Raw genomic sequence first — 23,721 nt, forward strand, 5'->3', positions numbered from 1 at the left:
TAAGATGGAAGTACTGCCTGCTTCAAAGGGTCATTGTGAGGATTAAGCATTTATATGTGTAAAATGCCCGGAATGGTGCCTAGCATGTGCTTACGGTGTTACATAAGTGCTCTGACGATGGTGGTGACAGTGCCAAGGTAGATGCTATTATTCTCCCCCTTCTACAGATGAAAACTGAGGCTCAGCTTTGCCTTCAGAGCTGGAACTCTGCCCATGCCACAACGGTGGCAGTGATGCTGGGGCCACTCACCTGGTGAGTCAGAGCATCAGAGTGGCCCACCCCTCCTGAGGGTTCCACCTGGGTAGTTCCCGGCCCCCAAGAGCTCCTGCCTAGCCCCAACCCTGGGGAGCCTGTGAGTCACCATTATTTCTGCCTCCCAACCCCGGTGACCCTGCTCAGGTCACCTGCTCATTCCCAGGGGACCAGGAGAGCATCCTGAGTCCTGGGTTCCTTCCTCCCCTGCCAGGGGACCTTTTTTTCTGGTGCTTTGTGCCTGGGAGATGCGAGGCCTGTTTTCCTCTCTCATCTTCTCCCCAGCCTGCAAGAACAAACCACTGGGCTCACTGCACTTCTCAGTGGCCCTGAGACATCTCAATATAGACTGTTTTCACCAATACCATCTCTCAGCTTAAGAAGGCCTTCAGGAAATTCCCTGGTGGTCCAGTGGTTAAGACTTGGTGCTTTCACTGTCAGGGCCCGGGTTTGATCCCTGGTCAGGGAACTAAGATCCCAAAAGCTGCATAGTGTGGCCAAATTAAAAAAATTTAAAAAAAAAAAGAAGAAGAAGGCCTTCAATAAGTATCTGTTTAGTGAAACCTCCTCAGAATGCTCCAGAAAGCTCCATAGTAGCTTTATCTCCCATCCTACAGATGAGAAGACTGAGGCTTGGACCAAGTGTGACTTGGACTCAGGTCTAGCCATATCTTAAACCAGGTCTCAATTCTATCCTGTAGAGAAAACGTGTGGAAATGGGTGTGTGTGTGTATGTGTGTCACAGAAATAGGGGTGTGAGCATGTGAAAAGTGATGCCATCGTAGAAGGAGCTTAAGCTGTGAAGTCAGTTCTCCTCTCTGAATCTCAGTCTTCCATCTGTAAACCTGGGATAATAGTGCCAACCTCTCAGGGATGCTGGTAGGCTTACTGAGCATTACTTGGGTGACCCCTTGTCCCCTTCCCTATTCTCAGTGCCTTTCCCCAGACCTCTCCCTGGAGAAAGCCTCCACCCCCAGCCCCAGCCCCACTGTCTCTAAAGCCCAGAACTACCCACCTCAGACCCTAGAGCCCTCCCAGCCCAGCTGAGCTGGTGACTGTAAAGCAGGTTTTCTTAAAGTGAGTGAGCCCCACCCAGCAGGTTACAGGCTTGGGCTCGTTAATAATTCACAAGTAAACAGGCCCATCCACAAAGGGCCCTGGAAGAGGGCTGAACCAGTCACAGTTCTTCAATATTCCCTGGAGAGAGGCCCTTAGGGAGCACGAGGCCTGCTCCTTGGGCCGGCTGCCTTCCTCCTCAAGGACTCTGGCCCCTACTAGCTATGAACCTCAGACAAGTTACTGCCTCACTCTGGCCCTTAGTTTCTCTCTCCCCACCAAATATAAAAGGGAGAGAAGATTGCACCAGGAAGTCAAAGGCCCTCCCTGCTCTGATGTTCTCACTTCTGGGATCTGAGCTTTTTTATGAAAGTCTGGTCTCCAGGAGCTGCCAAGGTTGGGTCTAAGAAAGGAGCCTCCAGTCAGGCACAAAGGACCAAGAACAATTCTGAATGAAAAGAAGATACAGAATGCTAATGAAGGGTTTCTGGCATCGAGTGGCATCCCGTCAGAGGTTAGAACTTGGGCTGCAGGACCAAGAAGATCTGGCTGGACTCCTGCCCCACCGTGTCCTGGCTGTGCAGCCCCAAGCAAGTCAGTCACCCTACTAGCTCGAGGCAGGGCAGGGAGCGGTTCAGAGAGCAGGTTTGCAAGCCAGGGCTTATACCCCACCTCTGACACCCTGGACTTCATCTCTGAAATGGGGATGTTGATGGCACCAACCTCACTGGGTTGCTGTAAGGATTAAACAAGATAAAATACACAAAGCTCTTGGAATGGGGCCTTATCATTATTCTTTGAGCTTTAATCTCCTCACCCATAAAGCAGGGATAACAAGATTGTCGTGAGCATTAAATAAGCAAATGAACCCAAAAGAGCTTTGGAACTACGCAAGGCTGTCCAGAGAAGAGGCATTTCCCCTATGACGTGCACGCAGACCTGGCCAGGACCACAAGGACAGAGCAGCATCCATTGGACACTTACTACATGCCCTCAGGGCAAATGTGCTACCTCACTCACTGCTGGTGGGAGTAGAAAGTGGCACTATCCTTCTGAAGGGCAACTGGAATTATGGGCTGAAAGCCTCAGAAAGATGACCAGTAACACCTGGGTAGCAAACATGTCTTAAGAAATAATCACAGACACAAAGATTTATGGTACATTGATGTTCATCATAGTGTTTCCTATAATAAAGATACAGCTGGAAATAACCTAAATGTCCATCAATGAGGAATTAGTTCAGGTACTTCCCTGGTGGCACAGTGGTTGAGAATCCGCCTGCCAGTGCAGGGGACACGGGTTCGAGCCCTGGTCCCCGTGCGCCACAACTACTGAGCCTGCACTCTAGAGCCCGCGAGCCACAACTACTGAAGCCTGCGCGCCTAGAGCCCGTGCTCCGCAACAAGAGAAGCCACTGCAATGAGAAGCCCGTGCACCGCAATGACGAGTAGCCCCCGCACACCGCAGCTAGAGAAAGCCCGTACGCAGCAACAAAGCCCCAACGCAGCCAAAAATAAATAAATATTTATTAAAAAAAAATAAGGAATTAGTTCAGTGAACTATAGTGAATTTGTAGGGTGAACTGTTCTGCGGATATTAAATTTACAGAGAATTTATTTGCCTGGATTACTGCATTGTCTCCTAACTGTTTCTCTGCTCTTACCCTTGTCCCCTTATTGTCTACTCTCTACACAGCACCAGACCCACTTGATCAGATCATGTCACGCTCCTGTTCACACCTCTGCGCTGGCTTCCCATGGTGCTCAGTGCAAAAGTTAAAGTCTTCGCCTGGCCACCAAGGCCGGATGCCCTGCACCCCCATCTCTCTCTCTGATACCATCTCCCTTTACTCTCTTATTCAGCCACCCCAACCTCCTTGCTCTTCTCCAAATATGTCAGGCACGCTCCCACCTCAGGCCCTTTGCACTTCCTGTTCCCTGTGCCTGGAATGCTCTTCTTGCAGATATTCACATGATTAGTCCCTCACCTCCTTCAGGACTTAGCTCAAATGTTACCTTCTCTGTGAGGCCTTCCCTGACCATTCTATTTAAAATGGAACCATTGCCCTCATTCTCCCAATTCCTTTGCCCTGCATTATTTTTTCCATAGCACTTGTTATCTGACATCCTGTATATTTTGCTTATTCGTTTAGTCTCTGTCTCTCCCTACTAAATTCTACACTCCACAAGAGAAGAGTTTATTTTTGGGTTTTTTTCCAGCTTTGTTCTCTAACATATTTTCAGTGCCCAGAACAGTGCCTGGCACCCAGTAGGTGCTCAATAAATATTTATTGCATGAATGAGTTTTTGAGAAGGTGGAAAAATATGAAAAAAGCAGAATACAAAATTACACATCCAGTAGTAAAAAGAAAACCCCAATGTCTATGCATTTGAGAAAGTATGAGGAGGCTTCAATTTCCTCATCTATTAGAATTGGAGACAACAAGGCCCCCGGTCAGAGTTGTGGTGCATCGAAGGTGATGATGCTTGTCAAGTCAGGGCGCAGCCAAGCGCAGATCTTGCTGTTATTACAGACCACTGAGGCATCAGAGCTGGAAGGGCACAGGGTCTTCTGGAGGCAGGGGCCTAGTTAAGAGGGTGTCGGGGAGAGAAGCTGTGGGTGGAGGGAGCAGGGGCAAGTGAAGGTGGAGAACGGTGACGATTTGAGTGCAGTGCTGTCCTCAGAGCCTGGGGAGCCGCCATCCCCCCTTTGACTGGCCTGGCCTGCACTCAGGGACAGTGCTTGGGTGTGCCCTTCAGTCACTGATATAAAGGAAGTACCCACCCACCAATTTTCTTGGAAAGAGAGCAGAGTTACTTCAATCTGACACTTGGATGCTCTCTCTGGGGGAGGCTGTTTCTTAGCTGGAGATGAATTTTTGCAGGGGGTGGGTACTTGCAGGGCGATTCTGCGAGGGGGTAAGGGGAACCCCTGAGGCTGTGGGAGGGAACATGCACGGACAAACTTCGTCTGATGGGGGAAAAAGGAAATCAAAAGGAATAGACCTGACCCAGGTCTACCTGGACAGGTGCCTGATGTCCCACCTACTGTATTAATTCCTAATATAATTGTCTGGGTTATAATATAACCAGCCAGTTAGTAGGCTGGGCAAAGGATTTTACCTGAAAGCAGTAGATTTCTGCACTGCTGTTCACCTGGGAAAGGGTTGATCTTGAGAAAGGAAAGGAAGGCTTGGTTGTCTTGGTTAAGGCAGAGATTTCCTCCTCTCTTGGGAGGGAAGATGCTGGAAGACATATATTGGACCCTCCCAGAAGTGGAAGTTCTGCAGGAAGGCTCCTTCCAGGATGGTTGAGGGGCTTGGAGAGGAGCCATAGAATCATAAAACTCAGTTGCTCATTCCTTGCATCCCAAGGTGGCCTTAAGAGTTACAGCCTGGTCCTAGTCAAGTGGTAGGGAATTAGGGGAAAGGTCTGTCCCACCCTTGGGATGGGGTGATAAAGCAAAGAGCCTATACCCTCTCTAGGCCAGGGAGGTGGTGGTAGTCATGGAGAGAATGGGACTGGGGCTGGCAAAGCCACAATCGCAGGGGGTGGTGGGTGGCACAGGTCCCAAGAGGGGTTCATAAGGGACTAGTTCCCAGCTCCCAGGGGGTCAACAACAGCTGGAAGACTGAGACAGATGGGCAGCGGTGCTCCAAGGAAATCATAATTTGGGTACTTCATGAAACTATGGCTTTATTTTAAGGCCTGCCGTGTGGCCACATGGATGCTACAACCCTCCCCGCCCTGAAACCTCCCCTGCAACCCACTTGTTTTTAGAGAACTGTTTCTCCTCCTCTCCTCTCCTGCCCCAATGGCTGAACGGGAGGTGCGTTCTCTTCCTTGACCCCACCTCCCAGGACACAGCGGTTGGTTAAAGAAGAGCCAATTGGAATACTTCCCTGAGCTTTTTCATATTAGAGCTGGTGGAGAAGCCCCTTCCTCTCCTGGCCTGGGGAGACTAATCATAACAATTAGTAACACTCCTGGGTATAGCACCGACTATGTGTCAAGGACGGTCCTTTGTGCTTTGCATAACCTAATTCATGCAGTCCTCACAACAACCCTGTGAGGCAAGTCCTACCATTACCCTCACTTTACAGGTGAAGAAACTGAGGTGCAGAGAACTTAAACAACCTGTCCAAGGTCACACTGGTAGAAAGGCCCGGAGTCAGGATTCAAAATCAACCTGTGTGGCTCCAGAGGACTTTTCACTGCTTTGTCTTACTGTCCCAGGACATGAGCTTGGAAACTGCTGGCAGCCATGTCTTGCATTGAGTAGAGAAGTAGGTGAGCATTAGGAGAGAATGGAGCTGACCACAGACAGAAACTGAGCTGAGACGCAGAAATTTTCAGGGGAAGGACAAAGCAACTCAAGCAACTAGAGCTACAGATTGAAGAGATTTCAGGAAATGTGGCATGCTGGCAGAACTGAAATTGCAACCTAAATAATCTATTTTCCATTGACCTCAAGAAAGGACCAAAAATATCCCAAGTCAGAATCCCTCCATAACTGACAAAGGGGGACAAAGGTTACTTGGAGTTTTTCCATGATATCCTCACCAGGGGTTGAGGATCTGAGGGACCACATTGTGCCTCCCACACCAGAGCCCCCTCCTACCCCGTGCAGCTGCCCTCAGCAACAGGGGGTAAATCAGAATCCTGGGGTCAGTAGCTTCAACATCATAGAAATTTGGAATTTTAAATCATGAGTCTGGTGATCACAGATGCCTCAGCTCACAGGATCTGAGAATCCCAGAGGTGAAAACTCAGCACTGGCCTTGAGTCCACATCCAGTCCCAAGGAAGGATTCCAGTCACCAAATTCGAAACTCCCTACCTGGAGGCATCTGAGAGCTCCTTGAGCTCATACTCAAACCAAGAGCAAGAAATCTGTCAACAACAGCCCAGCAGGCCCCCAGCCTCTTCAGCAGGGCCCCTCCATTCTTGGGGCGGCCCCTCCCTCCCACAAGCTCTGCCACTGAATTACTCTCTCAAAAGCGTTCTGCCTGGACTTCCCTGGTGGCGCAGTGGTTAAGAATCTGCCTGCCAATGCAGGGGACACGGGTTCGAGCCCTGGTCTGGGAAGATCCCACATGCCGCGGAGCAACTAAGCCCGTGCGCCACGACTACTGAGCCTGCACTCTGGAGACCGCGAGTCACAAATACTGAGCCCGCGTGCCACAACTACTGAAGCCCGCGCGCCTAGAGCCCGTGCTCGGCAACAAGAGAAGCCACCGCAGCGAGAAGCCTGCGCACCGCAACGAAGAGTAGCCCCCGCTCACCGCAACAAGAGAAAGCCTGCGCGCAGCAACGAGGACCCAACACAGCCAAAATAAATAAAGAAATTAATTAATTAATTTAAAAAAAGCGTTCTGCCTGCCTGCACTTCCCTCTCTGCTCCTGGTGCTGTCTCTTACGGGAGTAGCCACGGGGTGGGGGCAGGGGCTACTGGTTTGACTGGGAAGGGACCCTGTTTGTCGGCCAAGTAGGTGGCCATCCCCATCTTAAGATGCACAGGCATCATCTCCCTCTCCTAACAGTCCCTGGGTACCCAGTCCTGGTGCCTGGAATCCCACCATTGGCTCCCAAACCTTTCTGAATCCCCTCTGTTCAATGCAAATACCTCAGAAGGAAGATTCCCTCATACCAGTGAACTCACATTTACTGGTCACCAAATATGCTCGGTGGCTCTTTGTTAGGTCCTTTACCAATGTGGCTTCACCAGGTGTTCCGCCACTTGGTAAGTAGCTACTATTTGATAGCTGAGTAAACTAAGGCTCACATGGGTCAGGCGACTGAATCAGGGTCATAGAGCCAGTATGTAAGTGGCAGAGCAGGGGCCGGGAACCCTCCCAAGCCCTTCACCCCTCAGCCAGGCTGTGGGAGACAGGCAGCGTGGTGGGTGAGGCCTGAGGGTGGAGAAGTCACAGGTCCCGAGCTGAGAGAAAGGAGACCTGGTTTGTTGCCCCAGGTGTGAGATCTTGTGAGGGCAACTGGGAGTCAGAATTCTCTGGGTATTTGTGTCCAGCAAGTTCCAGCTGAAGTAGAAAGGTACATATGTTGAGGCCCTCACCTACACTCCAGCACGCAGGGTGCCTGCAGGACAGAGCACAGCTGGGTTCTTACAGGAGGGCAGGCAGGCAAGAAATCCATGCAAACCCAGCCACTCCTCAGCACCCCAACTGTGATCTCACCCTCCTCAGAAATCATTCCCCCAGGTTCTCATCAAAACCGAAGCATTCTGTGCTGGGCTTCGGGGACATGGGGGCAGATGAACCCCGTCCCCTCTCCACATGTAGTGGGGAGACAGAAAGGGGTGACCATGCCCCAGCGTTAAAATCCTTTCTCCATGGGGTAGCTGGATCATCTTTAAATACGTGAGTCCCCTCTTTAACGCCCTCTAGTGGCTCCCAACACACAATGAAATCCAAACTCGGCCCTCTTCTGGGCAGCCTGCCTCCTGGATCCCAGCAGGCAGGGATCTCCTCAACAACACACACACCTTTCTGTTCCTCAGACACATCTCAGGCTTTGACAGGAGCTATCCTCACTGCAGGGAATGCTCTGGGCAAGACGGATTTTACTGTCCATCACGTCGCTCTATTTTAAGCCTTACACAGCATCTGTTTCTGGTGTTGACTTGTTTATTTGCCTAGTTGTTTAATCCATCTTTCCCACTAGAATGTGGTCTCCTGAGAGCAGGGGCTTGTATGTCTTAAGTAACACCATATCCGCAGCACCTAGTACAATGCCTGGAACGTGGTATGTGCCCAACAATGTTTGCTGAAAAACTGAATGAGAGCCATGAGAGGGAAGCAAAGATGCTGGAGCCCAGAAAGCCTCTGAGCCTGACTCAGGGTGGGGTCAGAAAGGTTCTCTAAAAGAGGTCACCTAAAGTAAGACAGAGAAAGACAAATACCATATAATATCACTTATATGTGGAATCTAAAATATGATACAAATGAACTTATTTACAAAACAGAAATAGATTCACAGACATAGAAAACAAACTTATGGTTACCAAAGGGGAAAGGGGGTGGGGGAAGGATAAATTCAGAGTTTGGGATTAGCAGATACAAACTACTATATATAAAAAAAACAACAAGGTCCTATTGTATAGCATAGGAAACTATATTCAATATCTTATAATAACCTATAACGGAAAAGAATCTGAAAAAGAATATATATATATTCTTATATATATATCCATATATATATCTCTCTCTCTCTATATATATATGGATAACTGAATCACTTTGCTGATTAATACAACATTGTAAATCAACTATACTTCAATTAAAACAAACACACAAACAAAAAAACCACAAAAACAAAACACCCCAGACAAATCAAACCTATGGTATTAGAAGTCAGGATAGTATCAATAGTTACCTTTGGGGGCTTGCGGCTGGGAGGGGCACAAGGGAGACTCAGGGGGCTGGTAATAGTCTGTGTCTTAATCTGGGTGCTGGTTACATGGGTGCTGGTTACTTTGTGAAGAGTCATTGAGCTGTACACTTAAAATGTGTGCACTTTTCTGTATATGTGCTACCCTTGAATTAAAAGTTTATTTTAAAAGTCAAAAAAAATTTTTTTAATAAAAAAAGAGGTCACCTAAAGTTGAATCTTATAGGGTGAATGTCAGGAGTAGAGGATGGCATTCCAGGCAGAGGTAGCCCTGAGCAGCCCAGCACAGTTGTGAGAGCCCTACAAAGCCAGTCGTTCTTGCCGGACCAGAGTGAGGGTCAGAGAGTGATGGGAGCGGGCGTGGGCAGGTCACAGCTTCTCCCCTGGAGAGCCTTGACCTTTCACCTCTGTGATAGAGAGCCATAGAAGAATTTTAAAGCAGAAAAATGACATGGTCTGCTTTGTGCTTTAGAAAAGACAAGTCTGAAGGATGCATGGACAGGGGGAGACTGAAGGAAATGGAAAAGTTAGGGGCTATTGCAATAGTCCGGGAGGAATGAACAGCTTTGGGAGACATCAAAAAGATAAAATCAGCAGAACTTGGAGACCAGGGTGGAGGAGAGGGAGGGAGGTGAGAGGGATGACTCCCAGGTTGCAGGCTTGGGCAACTGGGTGGATGACTACGCCATGGGGACACAGGAGGAGGAACAGGTTTGGGGGTGAAGATGTGACGTTTGATTTGGGGCTTGCCGAGTTTGATGTGCCCATGTGACAGTCAGATGGAGGTGTTGGGAAGGCAGTTAGATTGCCCTTCTCCAGGGAGTGGCAGAGTGAACTTTAAATATATAAAGGAAAGAAATTGGGGGTCACATCTCAGAAGAGAGGTCAGGGCTGTCCCCTCTCCCCTTTCTCATGAGAACACATCTGGAGACACCAACTCACCCAGGAGGTGGGGACAGCTGGGAGTTGGAGGTGACACACAGGAGGCAATGACACATCCCTGAAGGGCTGACCTTGGAGGAGCTGTGGTGCACACAGTTCCACCATGGGCAGGCACTGGGACGCAGGATTTCCCTCCACACTGCTGCCCCCAGATGTGAACATCCCCTGGCGGGGGATAGTGTATCTGCTCTCACCTGTCCGGGCACACGTGCCCCTATCTCTGCTCATGCAACGCTGGGGAGGATCAGGTGCGTGAGCAACACTGCTAAGGCGAGACGGAGACGTAGCTGCCCAAACCTGACTCCCAGCCCGCCCGAGGTCCAGCTCACCTGAGTTGCCCTCACAGGTTGCGGCACCGGAAGCGCGGCTCGGGTGGGACCGGGGTGTTGGGGGTGTATCTCTGCACCCCCAGGCCCAGCCCTGCTGGGGGCCATAACACGAGAGCAAGGGATACGTGGGGTGAGGGGGGCTGGGGTGAGAGGGGCTGGGCTGCCCCTCCCCGGGCCCTGCGGCCGTTACCCCGCGGCCAGCAGCCCGCACACTGCTGTCTCCAGCTCTGTCCCGTCAGCTGCCCCTCCCGTCGGCTCTTCTCCAGACGCCCCTCAGTCCCATCAGTGCCTCCCGCCGAGTCCCCCCGCCCCCGCCTGGTACCTGCGGTCGCTTTCCCCGGAGGCCGCCCCCTTCCAGGCGGTCACAAAGGCCATGGACGCAGGCCGGACTTGGATGGAGGCGCGGGCGGCCCCTCGTGGCAGCGGTAGCGGTAGCTGCGGCTCCGGCGGCAGCACCTGGACGGGTTGGGCGGGGCGGGGCCCGTGGCTCCTCCCCGCCGCGGCCGGGCGCCGCCTCCCTGCCTGGCAAGGACGTCGGTGTCCCGGGAGCGGACCTGGGGAACCAGAGCAAGACCACTAGCGTCCAGAGCCGTCGAGACTCATTAGTATTCACAAGGAGAAACTGAGGCCCACCCAGGAAGGCCAGAGACTTGTCCAAGGTCACACAGAGGGCCAGTGGCAGCACCAGGACCGACCCCAGGCCCCTCCACTTCCAGTATAGAGCCCGTCCTCCGTATCGATGGGTGATGGTGTCACCAATGCCTTTCCCACCTGCCTAAGTGCAGAACCTGCCTTGCCAGGGCTGTACCTGGATGGGCTCAGGGGCTTGGGACTGCCCCCAAGTGCAGGGCCCAGAGCAGGAGGGGCAGGCACGGGGGCGGACAGACAGGAAGGAGCTGCGTGGGCCTGGCGGTGGAGGCTGCGGACCAAGCGAGGCACTGGGACGTGGCCCTGTCCACAGACCTCTGATTCCCAGCGGAGAGGGGGGGCAGAGGAGGATGAGCCTGTCTCCAGTTCACACTTTATTGGAAACCCCATATTTTGCCTTAGGTCATGTACATTTTTACTTTTTATTTTAAACAACTAACAAGTGGAAGAATCATCTCTGGAGCAAGGTTAGCCCCTGGCAGTGCAGTCTAGCAGGCTTCCGTGGGAGGCACAACTAAAGGCAGAGAGCGAGGGAGCACCTTGAGGAGGTATCTGAGAAGGATCACGCCGAGGTCCAGTGTGCAGGATGGATTCAGGGGTCCCTGGAGACTTCTCTCTGTGAGGGAGTATGGGGGTTGAACACTGATCAGGGACAGGGTGGCAATGGGACCACTGCTGTCTCCTTTTGGGCTGGGTCTGTATCCTAGGTCTTGTGCAACACAAATCACGTGTCAATAAATGGTGACTAATTGTAATGTGCCAAGCCCTAAGCCAGGTGTTTCACACAAATTCTCATTTAATTTCACCTTATTAAATACTCACCCCCATTGCACAGTTGATGAAACTGAGGTTCAGAGGGGTTAGCTGACTTCCCTGAGATCAAGCCTCACACCCAGATCTGTCTGCCCCATCTGCTGCTCCCTCCCAACCCTGCCTGTGGTTTGCAGGTGGGCGGGGCATGGAGTGGGAGGCCTGGGCAAAGCAGAGGGCAGAAGCCTCAGGGATCATCTGGGCAGTTTCTCTCACTTTTCCTTGGTAAGCAGCAGAGAAAATACAACCTTTCCCCCTCTCTCTGAGCACTCATGTCGTGGTCTAGGCAGATCAACAAGGGCCCGCGAATGCTGCCTATTTGACCACAAAGCTGGAGCTTCCAGATTTGGAAATTCCAGTTACAGTGCTCCCACGGGCCCAAACTCCTCAGCCCACAGAGCTTTGCCCAGTTTGTCAGCTTTGGGCACTGCAGATAGCCAACTTCCTCCTAGGCTCACAGGCATGAATACCACAGGGCCTCAGAAGCCTGATCTCCTATAGGCCCCCCGAGCCCAGTCTAATCCTGGGTGGAATTAAAGTCCCACCCAGCCTCCAAGCCCACAGCCAACACCACTTCCTACATAAGGCCCTCCTGTATCTCCCCAGTGGAGGACTACCTCCTTCTTCAGAGATTACAGTTTTCTCTCAGAGCATTTAGCACTATATATTTTTTAATCCTTATATTGGTTATCAACGACCATATTAGTCTCACTCTTCAGATTTCTATCTGAAGGTACAGAGAATGTCTCACATTTGTGTCTTCCACGGAGCCTAGCACCACTGTTACACATAGTAGATGTTTAGTGTTGAGAGAATGGAGAAGGACCTAATATTTATCAATCAAGTTTCTACTCAGTGGCAGGCACTATGCTGAGGGCTTTTACATACACTACCTCTAATCTGGGAAACTCTTGTTTTGAGAATATTTGAGTCAGAAGTTTAGAAATGTTCCTGAGATCGAATTAGGAACTGGGGGCAATTCTCTGGCGGTTCAGTGGTCAGGACTTGGTGCTTTCACTGCTGGGGGGTTCAGGTTCAGTCCCTGGTCAGGGAACTAAGATTCCCGCAAGCTAAGCAGCACGGCAAAAAAAAAAAAAGAAAAAAAATTAGGGACTGGGATTCGATCCAAGGGTTCTCAAACTTCAAGGCTTCTTTCCTGTTCTTTTTCTTTGACATCTGGACATCTTCATCATCATGTTTTTCTTTATCTTCATCACCATCATTTGCTTAGAACTTTGTTAGGCATTATTCTAAATCCTTCACATGTACCAACGCATTTCATCCTCAAAATAATCCTATTAGGTATGTCCTTTTACAACCCCAATTTTTATAGTTGAGAAAGTGAAGCAGAGGATTAAGCAATCTGCTCAAGATAACAAAGGATAGTTAAGTGGCAGGAGCTAGAACTCAACCCAAGCAGCCAGACTAGAGTCTGTATCTTAACCCCAGCCCCAGTCTGCCTGCTACACAAGCTCTTAGAATGCACACAGCATTTATGAACGACTTTCCCAAAGCTTAGCTTATTTTGAATCTCACAACACTCCCAAGGTACAGCAGGTTTTATTGTTTCCCTTGCTCTGGAGCCAGACTGCCTGGGTTAGAATCTTGGCCTCACCACTTGATAGCTGCCTGTGACTTCAGGCAAGTTACTTAACCTCTCTGTGCTTCAGCTTTCTCATCTGTAAAATGAGGATAATAATAACACCTATCACAAGGGTTGGTGTGAGGACTAAATGAGTTAATGCAAACAAAAGAGAATAGTGTTGGACACACAGTGTGTGTGATAGTTTTATCCAGAATCAGTGGGAACATTTAGTATCAATAAACTTTCAAGATAACTGAAGTTTATTCCCTTAATCTTACATAGACATTTTCCTAAAATATTTTCCTTTTCTGTCTTCTTAAACACAGACATGACAGCTCTTACTTGGTGAGTATCTGCCGTGTAACAGGAATGAAGACTTTATATCCATCATCTTTAATCCTCACAACAACCCTGACTGGCAAGGATGTCGGTGTCCCACAAGCAGACCTGAGGAATCAGGGCAAGACCACTACCGTCCAGAGCCGGCGAGACTCATCAGTATTCACAAGGAGAAACTGAGGTCCACCCAGGACGGCCAGGGATTTGTGCAAGGTGACACAGAGGGCCAGTGGCAGCACCAGGACCGCAACCTGTGAGCCACCTGGGAGGGCAACTCAGGTGAGCTGGAACTCAGGTGGGCTGGGAGTCAGGTTTGGGCAGCTACGTCTCCCCTCAGTAGCGCTGTTCACGCACCTGATGCTCCCCAACGCTGGTCCACTGAGGATCAGAGAGGTTAAGAGATTTACCCAGAGTCACACAGCTAGCAAACAGTAAGGCCAGGAACCTTCTCAGGAAGCTGCGATGCATCAGGGTTTTCTTTGAGAACATTAGTTCTTGCTTAGGGCCCAGGGCTGCTCTGTTTGATCTCTGTTGATGCTTAGGCTCAAAGGGTTGCTTTTAAGGCCAGGGTTGCAAAAGGCAGCCTGGTGTGCTGGAAGAGTAGGTCTCAGAGCCAAGGCACCTGGGCTGGGGTCTTGGCCAAGTCACTTCCATCTCTCTATACCTCATGTTTTCTATCTGTTATAGTGTTGTGAGCATTAAGTAGGGTAATGTATACTAAGCGCCTTAGTGCCAGGCTCAGAGAAGGTCCTCAGTAAGTGTCAGCTACTTTTCCTTGTCTCTTTTCCTTTTTACAAAATAACTCAGTCCTCTCAAGTTTTGACTCCAGAGGAAACAGAAAGGAGAGGCTGAAACTAAGCCCTTAGGTCTTGGGCAACTGAACACATTCTATACACTTATTGCAGTGGGGAAGAAAAATAGGTGGGGTCTTCCAGCAAAGACACACCTTCCCTCCACGAGATAATCCTTTACACTAGTAACCCGTATACACAACAGTAGGACCCACATTTCTTACTTGAAAAGAGATAATTTAAAAAATCAGTGGCTTTCATTTTATCTTGTGACCCAGTATGTATTCTATAACAAATTCTATTTCATAATTTTTAAAATGATCAGTAACATACTGAAAAATCTACAAATGAAATATAAGGTTTGCTTCAACATGACATGAAAGGGAAGTGTGTAGGAATATAGATAAAATAAGATTGGATGTGAACTGGTATTTATTGAAGCTGATTATTGGTACATGAGTGTTCATTCTGCTTCACAGGCATACCTCATTTTATTGTGCTTCGCTTTACTGCGCTTTGCAGATATTGCATTTTTTTACAAATTAAAGGTTTGTGGCAACCCTGCATTGAGCAAGTCTATCGGCACAATTTTTCTACAGCATTTGCTCACTTTATGTCTCTGTGTCACAGTTTGGTAATTCTTTTCTTTTTTTTTAATTTTTGAATTTTATTTATTTTTTTATACAGCAGGTTCTTATTAGCTATCCATTTTAGACATATTAGTGTATATGGTAATTCTTGGAATATCAAACTTTTCATTATTATTATTACACTTGTTATGGTGATCTGTGATCAGGGATCTTCGATGTAACTACTGTAATTATTTTGGCATTTTTTAAGCAATAAAGTATTTTTAAATTAAAGTAGGTACATTGTTTTCTTAGACATAATGCTACTGCACACTTAATAGACTACAATGTAGTGTAAACACAACTTTTATATGCACTGGGAAACGTGCGACTCACTTTATTGTGATATTCACTTTACTGCGATGGTCTGGAACTGAACACACACTATCTCCAAGGTACGCCTGTACTACTCTGGTTACATTTTTTCCATGTTGCTCGATTTACTAAACTGATTTCACAACCCAACTAAGGAATTACAACCTGCCTATTGAAAAACATCAAGTTAGAGAGTAAAATTATGCACATCCCCAAAGAATTCCATATGCTACAATCATATTAGAGTGCCTTTATTTCCTTAAGGTAGCATTTTCTCAAGATTTGTTTAAAGAGGAAAAAAAACCCCAGCTTACATGTTCAAGCCATTACTGATTGAATATCAATCAGAAATTAAGGTTATGGAGGAAAAGCTTTCTAAGGGGTTAGGATTTTAACCTGAATGTGATGGAAATCAGTGGCATGTTTTATTACAGGAGTGATAGGGCAGATTTCGATTCTAGAAGAATCTGTCTGCAACATGGAGGATGGTCTGGAAGCAGAGAGAAAAACAAGAGATTGGCAGCAAGGAGATTAGGAAGCTTTGGCAAAAGCCTGAAGAGAGATGATGATGACCTGAATTGGGGGAGTGGCAGGAGAGGACAGATTTGAGAGATACTTGAAAGGCAGAATTGTTAGGTCACGTTGATGGTTTGGAGGAGGATGAGTCAGGGAGAAGGCCTGGCACATATACACTCAATAAATGACATGATCAATGAAAGGGTGAAATCAGAGCCCAGGGAGTGAGATGTTTCACTAAGAACTCATAAACTGGGGAAAGTCTGCCTTAGAAGGAGTTAAATATAGAGTCTACATACGTGATGAAAGCAAAGATATGCAAAGTCACCCCTAAGAGACTTTATAGCTACCCAACCAGCCAGACGAGACTGTTACCTGATCAAACATATTAGTCTAAAAAACGTGTTCATCAGAGGGGCCAGGCAGCCCTGGCTGCAGAGAGGGAGGAACCTCACAGGTAGGAGGCATCCAAGCACCGGCAGGGAGAAGGAGTCTTGTTCAACCAATTGTGAGCACTTCAAGCCCTACGGCAACTTTTACTGGAAACTGACATTTTGGTCTTTACATCAGTCCCTGTGAACTTGCTTAATGGGAGCTTTGTCTCTTCTACTGATGAAAATTAGGTTTCTAAACTTTAAGGTCAGACCTTGGATAAGGTTGAATTCACTAAGTAATGAATGTCACTTAAATGAGGCTTCCTGGGAGACTGTCTGGCAGCCTTTTTCAGTCAACAGAGCTCTGACATCAAATAATGTGGCCTTGTGAAAGCTGTGTTTTTTTGGTTGTTGTTTTGACAGTTGCCATCTACACTTTTACTAATGCTAGGAGCAGAATACTGTGTCCTAGGGACACCTCGTCTGGGAAGCCTTCCCCAGTCCTCTCAGCCAGAACTATTCTCTCCTTCCTCTGGGTGTCCCAGCACTCCTATCATAATCTTCAATGTGCAGTGTTGTGAAATTAACTGTAAGTAATGTCTATCTCCCCCACTATACCACTGATGGCCTCATATGAGTTTTCTCTGTCTCTGACCCAGCACAGTACCCAGAACACAATACACCTTAGCAAAGGTGAACGGAATGATAATGATCTTCTCTGTGCATTCCCAAAACTCAGATAATAAAGGGCTTTCTGGCAGCAAGAGGTACAATATTGAGCCATACATCAAAAGTATTTTAATATAAGTTTTCTTCAGTAGAGCAGAGTGATTGAGCATGGGTTCTGGATCTAGACTGCCTGGGTTTGAATCCTAGCTCTGACACTTTTTAGCTCTGTGATTTGGGCAAGTTGTTTAACCTTTTTGTACCTCAGCTTTCTCGTCTGTAAACTGCAAATAACAGTACCTAACTTAAAGGATTGTATGGACATTAAAATGAATCAGCATATAGATCTTCCTTGACTTACGATGGGGTTATATCCCCATAAACCCATCATAAATTGAAAATATCATAAGTCAGAAATGCATTTAATACAGCTAAGCTACCACATCGGAGCTTAGCCTAGTCTACCTTAAACATACTCAGAACGCTTACATTAACCTACAGGTGGGTAAAATCATCTAACGCAAAGCCTATTTTATAATAACGTGTTGACTATCTCATGTAACTTACTGAATATTTTAGTAAAAGTAAAAAACAGAACAGTTGTCTGGGTACTGGGTGGCTGTAAGTGTACTGGATGTTCACCCTTGTGATCGTGCGGCTGACTGGGAGCTGAGGCCGCTGCCCAGCATCATGAGAGAGGATTGTACCGCGCATTGCTGGCCTGGGAAAAGAGCAACGTTCAAAAGTCAAGGTATGTTTCCTACTGAATATGCATTACTTTTGCACCATCATAAAGTAAAAAAATCCTAAGTCGAACCATCATTAAGTTGGGGACTGTATATTAAAGTGTTTCAAATAGTACTGGCACACAGTAAGTGCTGTTAGCCTGCAATTATTATTTTTAAAAACTCTCTTTATCCACAAGAAAGATTAGAGGTGTTTTACACTCTGAAGCAGAAGCGACAGGTCAAGTACAGAATGACAAGGTGCAACAGCACTGCAAACTAAATGAGTACATCTAATAAGACGTGCAGGAGAACAGAGAGACCTGGAAGCCAGTCTCTGTTCTAGTGGTTCTCAAAGCGAGGTCCCTGGGCCAGCAACTTCAGCATCATCTGGGAACTTGTCAGAAATTCAGATTCTTAGGTCCCACTCTAGACCTACTGAAATCACAAACTTTGGGGATGGGGTCCACAATCTGTACTTTAACAAGCCCTCCAGGTGATCCTGATGCTTGCTGAAGTTTGCAACCACTCCCTTCCCCTCACCACCCATATCTAATCAGACTCTAAGGCCTGATGATTCTCTTCAATCAATCCCCTTTTCTCGGGCCTCAGCCACAGCCATGTTTTAGGTACCTATCATCTCACCTGAATGACTCCATCAGCCTTCACCTGCTCTCCCTGCCTTACCTGGTTTCCTTCTAAAGCAATCCTCCAAATCACTACCAGTGAGACCTTTCTTACACACAAACACAAATACTTCACTCTTTTGCCCACAAACCTACTCTAGTTACACTGAACTACTTCAATACTTGCTGTGTGCTAGCACGCTATGTCTTGTGCTAGCACACGTATGTCGTGTCCTACCACTTTTTCTTTATAGAACCATGGCCTCTGCCTAGAACGCCCTGTCCCTCCGTCTGTGTGGCAAACTCTCCAAAATCTCCTCTTTGCCTGCCTTTTCATGTATTCTTTCCAGAGCTTTGCCAGCACTAATAAATTATTTTTTGTTTTTGCCAGCTTTTGTGGTTTTACAATTTGTATTTCTTTAATAAAAGAAAGGTTGGCTATCTCCCCTAAGTTCCAATTTATCATTTATCATAATATTGATAACTTACAATGGTTAAGTGCTTTCATGTGTCAAAAACTGTTCTAGGGCTTCCCTGGTGGCGCAGTGGTTGAGATCTGCCTGCCAATGCAGGGGACACGGGTTCGAGCCCTGCTCTGGGAAGATCCCACATGCCGCGGAGCAACTAGGCCCGTGAGCCACAACTACTGAGCCTGCGCGTCTGGAGCCTGTGCTCCGCAACAAGAGAGGCCGCGATAGTGAGAGGCCCGCGCACCGCGACGAAGAGTGGCCCCCGCTCGCCGCAACTAGAGAAAGCCCTCGCACAGAAACGAAGACCCAACACAGCCAAAAATACATACATACATAAATAAATAAATAAATAAAAGCATTAATTTAAGAAAAAAAAACAAACAAAACTGTTCTAAATCCTGGGAAAGATTAAATATGAAAATGAATTAGGAAATGTTTTATAAGATGCCATGTGCTATGTAGTAGGTTTATTTCATTAATCCTCAAGAGCAGAGATTACATGGATTATTCTATTTATGACAGTTCTCCTCTGGCTTCTCACCTTTAACAGGAATAGAGAGCAGTGGTCAAAACAGTAGAGCCAGTCTCCTGGGTTCAAATTCCAGCTCTGTCACTTACTAGCTACATAACTGTGGCCTAATTAGGGCACCTCCTCTGTAAAATGGAGACAAAAATAGTACCTATACATTGCAGGGTTACTTTTCTAAGGATTAAATGAAATAATATACGTAAAGCACTAAGGATTCTGCCTGAAGCTCAATATATGTTATCTGTTGTTATTTATCATGCCCTGTTCCTAGCATTTCCTATAGGCAATATTTTTTTCACACAAAAGGAGACAAAGCACGGTAAACTGGAAAGAGTATCATGTTTTAGAATCAGAGAGACCAGAGTTCAATTCCTGGCTCATCTACTTATTAGCAGTATTATCTGAAGCATATTATTTTAACTTTTTTGAGCCTCATTTTTCCTATTTCTAAAACAGGTGATAATAATAGTACCACTTAGGGCTTCTGTGAAGATTAAACAAGAAGACACACATAAAGTGCTTAGTATAGTGCATTCAATAACCAATAGCTATTTTCACTATTAATAATAACATGGCTACATTTGTTTGATTAAAATAAATAATATTAAAAAGCTGTCAAACTCAAATCATTCAGAACAATCCTGTGAGTTGGGTATTATGATGTTCATTAGAAGAGGACAATGAGGCTCAGGGAGGCTAAGTAACTTTGTCAAAGTCATCTTTCCTAAAAATGACAGACCAGGGTTGTCTGAATTTTTCACATCACAGTGCCCTCCTAGGGTCCATGTCACAAATCCTCGTTCAACGAATATATACACACCACCCACGTTTCAGGCACTGTCTCTATGCATACCCGTTTCCTATCTTTCTTTCAAAAAAACAGGACATGTCAACTAAAAAATAGTTAACATTTATTGAGTATTTTATTCTATACCAGGTACTGTCTCAAGCACTTTACACATATTAATCTGTGCTGACTGTATGCCTACCCCTCCTTGGACACAGCATGGACATAACAGAGAACCGTGCAAAACTCCATTTCAGATAGGATGTATGGATAGTATGGTTTATTATAACTTAAAGTTTATTGTTCTCATAATTACAGGCTACAGTTTAGAAGTTTGAAACATAAGAGAAAATTCTCTAAAGAGAACTCAAATAAACCTGAACAAGTAGGTAGACGATGGTTAAAGCTTCGTAAGTAGTGCCACTTAGCTCTCAGGAATACTTATCTGTCCTTTTCAAGCACAGGCTCTGGAGCCAGAGTCAACAACATAAAATATAATCATAAATGACTCTAAGACATTCATCCTACACAATTGAGCATGGAGATTTAGATATATATATATATATATTTATATAATATATACATACTTTAATATTATATTGGTCCACTGAGTATACATATTTTAATAAAAGATAAGAATCTATGTAATCCAGTTAAACACACGTAAGATTAAGGTACACTTATTACATCGAAAGTTGGTGTTTATAAGTTACAGATATTTGGTACTTTCCAGAATGTTCTTTTAATTAAAAAAAATATTTTAAAACCATTTCAAACATCTGTTCATTTTCCCAGTGCAAAAGAAGGTTGTTCAAGTCAACTTACCTTTTTCCTAAAGTGTAAGGGGAAGAAAAAAACCCAAAACTCACTACCATTCGCAACTCCCAATACTACCTTCTCAATCAACTTTTGCAGTATATCCTTATAACTGGATTAGTTTATCAAAATTAAACCCTTGTGATTATGATTCAGCCCTTGCTTCATATGTATGACTTTTATGCTGAAATGTTTTAATCTATAAAAGTAGAAAAAAGCTAGCAGTGCAAGAAAGTGGTTCAAATTTGTTTTAAACTGCAGCAATCCAATTGTGTGTGGAGAGAAAAAAAGCACCATTTCAAGATGAAATGAACTGGACATTTTGGAATTTATTCATAGGTTAGGCAGCAAGTTACTCTGATTAACACAGATCAATACCACCTTGACTTGGTAACCATAGAGATATTTAATTAGTTTTTAGGTGCATTTTCCTTTATCTTGGTTTTCAATACATTATCTAAATCACTGACTCATGTTAAAAAAAATTAAGATTACAATTTACAGCCTACTTCACAGTCCATTTTAAATTCAGCTTGTCTGCTAGGTCAATTTTACAGGAGATAGGCTTTTAACACATAAAGAGCTTCGATAATTTGGCAGGTCTCTTCTCTCCCAATTAAAAAAAACAAAAAATTTTTTTGCTAGCCTGCCAGTTTTGTAGGTGAAAAACGCAAAGAGAATAAACTATTTTAATCCACAAAAATGGACAAAAAGCAATAATATGATTTAATACATGTCACTTTTTTCAGTTGTATTCAGTGAATGTTTTTACATTTCAAGTAACTGAACCTTCATTAAAGAAAAAAAATATATATATGTATACAAAAAGTTAAAGTACCTTCCAGTTCTAGCTTGCTAAAGTTTCTTCTGCAAAAGTAGAAAAATAAACCTACCATGAACTAAAGAGGACAACAGTGCCATGGCAGTGGCAAAATGGCTGCCAGGTTAAGATTTTTGCTTACCTTATATTGATGGGTATATTTTAAGTGGTAATTTTTCTCCACTCTCCAGTGCTTAAAATTATGGACAGGTATGTGTTTATCTAAAATTCCCTAAATCCAGAGAAGAAAATTTTAAATATATTTCACACATGAGGCTTTAAAGTTTTTATTTAGGAAAAGATTGAGTCTGAAGCTATAATGGTTCAATCTAAAGCATCCCTTTTTCGATAGTGGAGTCAATTTATGCAAAATATTTTTTCTTGTCTATAAAAAACAAACTGAACAGTATTTTGATTATAAGGAAATACAAACACGTACTTTAAACTAGCCAATTTGCTCTATCATAAAAGAAATAGGATGTTCTTTCCCTTCCCCTCTTTCAACCATTTAAATTAGGGGAGAATACTGCCAACTTTAAGAACCCCACTGGCTATCATCAGAGTAACTACAGAACAAGGGTAGCAAAGGGATGGAACTACTTCTCTATATTCCAGAAGGCAGAAGCTTGGGTGCTCTAGCTTTCCAAGTAAAAGTAGCACAAGCAGGCAAAAGCTCACACTAAATGCACACCAGAACGGGGGCCTAGGTGAAGTTATCTGGGTTACCGCTTTTACAGGGGGAAAAAAAGGACAAATCTGAAATGGAGTTTAAAAAAAACAAAAACTTTTGTCACATTTACAGGAATCTCAAACCTTTTGTATTCCCATGCTCATAGCTAGTTTTGATACACACTGTAAATAGCTTCAGTATTCAGGAAGAAGAGTATTGTGTGATTGACAAAGAACAGGAAAATTCTTCATGCTTCTGATATTTCAGATTTGCTGAGTGCAATAGCCAGTTCTAAGTCTTCTTGCTCTTGCTGATTCAGTCGGGCGAGCCTCTGCTCTTCCTCTCTCTCACTTTCCCTCTTGGCCCACTCAATCATATCTTCTTCAGAGGGATACTGCCATTTAAAAGACAAATGAACAAACGAATAAATTCATGAGCAGAACAAACACAAGAAGGAAAAAGAACTTTTACGAAATGATATTTAACTATTTGTTTCACCTTCTGAAGGACTCTGTAAATAGCCCTGTTACTTGTTAATTTTTTTTTCTGAAAACACATTTAATCAGTTATTAAAATATGATTTAATCTTAAAAATTAATGCAGTCTACAGATAGTCTATAAAACTGAACATTAAAACATCATTTTTTTAAAAAGTGGAAGTTCTTAAGGTGAATCAGGAGATTTAAAAACAGGAGAGGGCTAGCATTTTTATCTAATGTGAAACATTTACTACTTCAACTTCAGTAAGCATCCTCACATGATAAATCATTTTCAACTTAATCCCACTGGTGATTTCCTACCTTATCCTAGCCCTTCAGGTACAGAAAAATTATGAAGAAGAATATCTATACATACATAAATTTTGTCATACATAAAATAAGAGTACTGGATATACTAAATAAGATGTGAACCTAATCGATTTTTTTAATGCATTATAAAGAATTCAGTAGACATTGAGAACTTTTTGACCTAGTCTAAATAAAACCTTAATGCTGGTAATTATTAAGTCAAGGAAATACACTTATCTACCCAAAAGAGCAACCGTGGCAGATACTAAATAAAAAAATTCTACCTGGTTTCAAGTCCTGTCATATAGAGGAATACCATAATAGGATGAATACCATAATAGGATGAAGTGAAAGAAACTGTCAGGCTTTTTGAAAATGGTAGCCTTTTCCCTAGGGAATTAGAGGGACTTTGAAACTTATGACACTTAACAAATCTTTCATAATTAAAAAAAGAAGACATCTTTATTATGAGCTGTTTAATATTATACTATACTGAGATTCTGGAATATGAAATAAGCAAAATGCCTTAGCTATTGTTCAAGACTCATTCCAACCAGGTTTTGACTTGCTGAAATCATATTTAAGATATTAAATGCCACAAACTGCCAGAAGGTTATTTTATATTAAGAGGATTATACTAAGAAGAGCAATTCTGGATTCTCTGCTTGAAACAACTCAAATTCCGTCTAATAAAAGGCAGTATAATTCTGACACTCTCCGTTTTCCAGTATTCAAAATACTGATTCCTATTCTGCTCCTTTACATTCAGAGGAAGCCACTGAAACTTAAGAGTACAGATTCAAAAGCTGGGTAGCTGAGACTAATTCTG

The 23,721-nt window shown here is 45.0% G+C and overlaps 2 protein-coding genes across 7 annotated transcripts in view; both read right to left on the minus strand.

Moving 5' to 3' along the window:
* TTC39A (tetratricopeptide repeat domain 39A) overlaps nucleotides 1-10,424 on the minus strand; it is a 51,338-nt gene extending 40,914 nt beyond the window's left edge. For all 4 annotated transcript variants that reach the window (XR_009503127.1, XM_059922296.1, XM_059922279.1 and 1 more), the window contains exon 1: nucleotides 10,311-10,424. Coding sequence is in view for 3 of the 4 variants with exons in the window: in XM_059922296.1 (XP_059778279.1) it covers nucleotides 10,311-10,363 (53 nt within the window). In the remaining variant the exon portion in view is untranslated. The remainder of the gene's footprint in view (nucleotides 1-10,310) is intronic.
* A 9,639-nt stretch (nucleotides 10,425-20,063) lies between these two features.
* Nucleotides 20,064-23,721, minus strand: part of EPS15 (epidermal growth factor receptor pathway substrate 15) — a 164,774-nt gene continuing 161,116 nt past the window's right edge. For 2 of the 3 annotated variants that reach the window (XM_059922320.1, XM_059922319.1), the window contains exon 25: nucleotides 20,064-22,498. In XM_059922320.1, the coding sequence (XP_059778303.1) occupies nucleotides 22,352-22,498 (147 nt within the window). In that variant the 3' untranslated portion in view covers nucleotides 20,064-22,351. The remainder of the gene's footprint in view (nucleotides 22,499-23,721) is intronic. The other variant, XM_059922321.1, reaches the window with a different exon arrangement.

The sequence above is a fragment of the Balaenoptera ricei genome, chromosome 1 (assembly GCF_028023285.1).
Source record: "Balaenoptera ricei isolate mBalRic1 chromosome 1, mBalRic1.hap2, whole genome shotgun sequence".
NCBI lineage: Eukaryota > Metazoa > Chordata > Mammalia > Artiodactyla > Balaenopteridae > Balaenoptera > Balaenoptera ricei.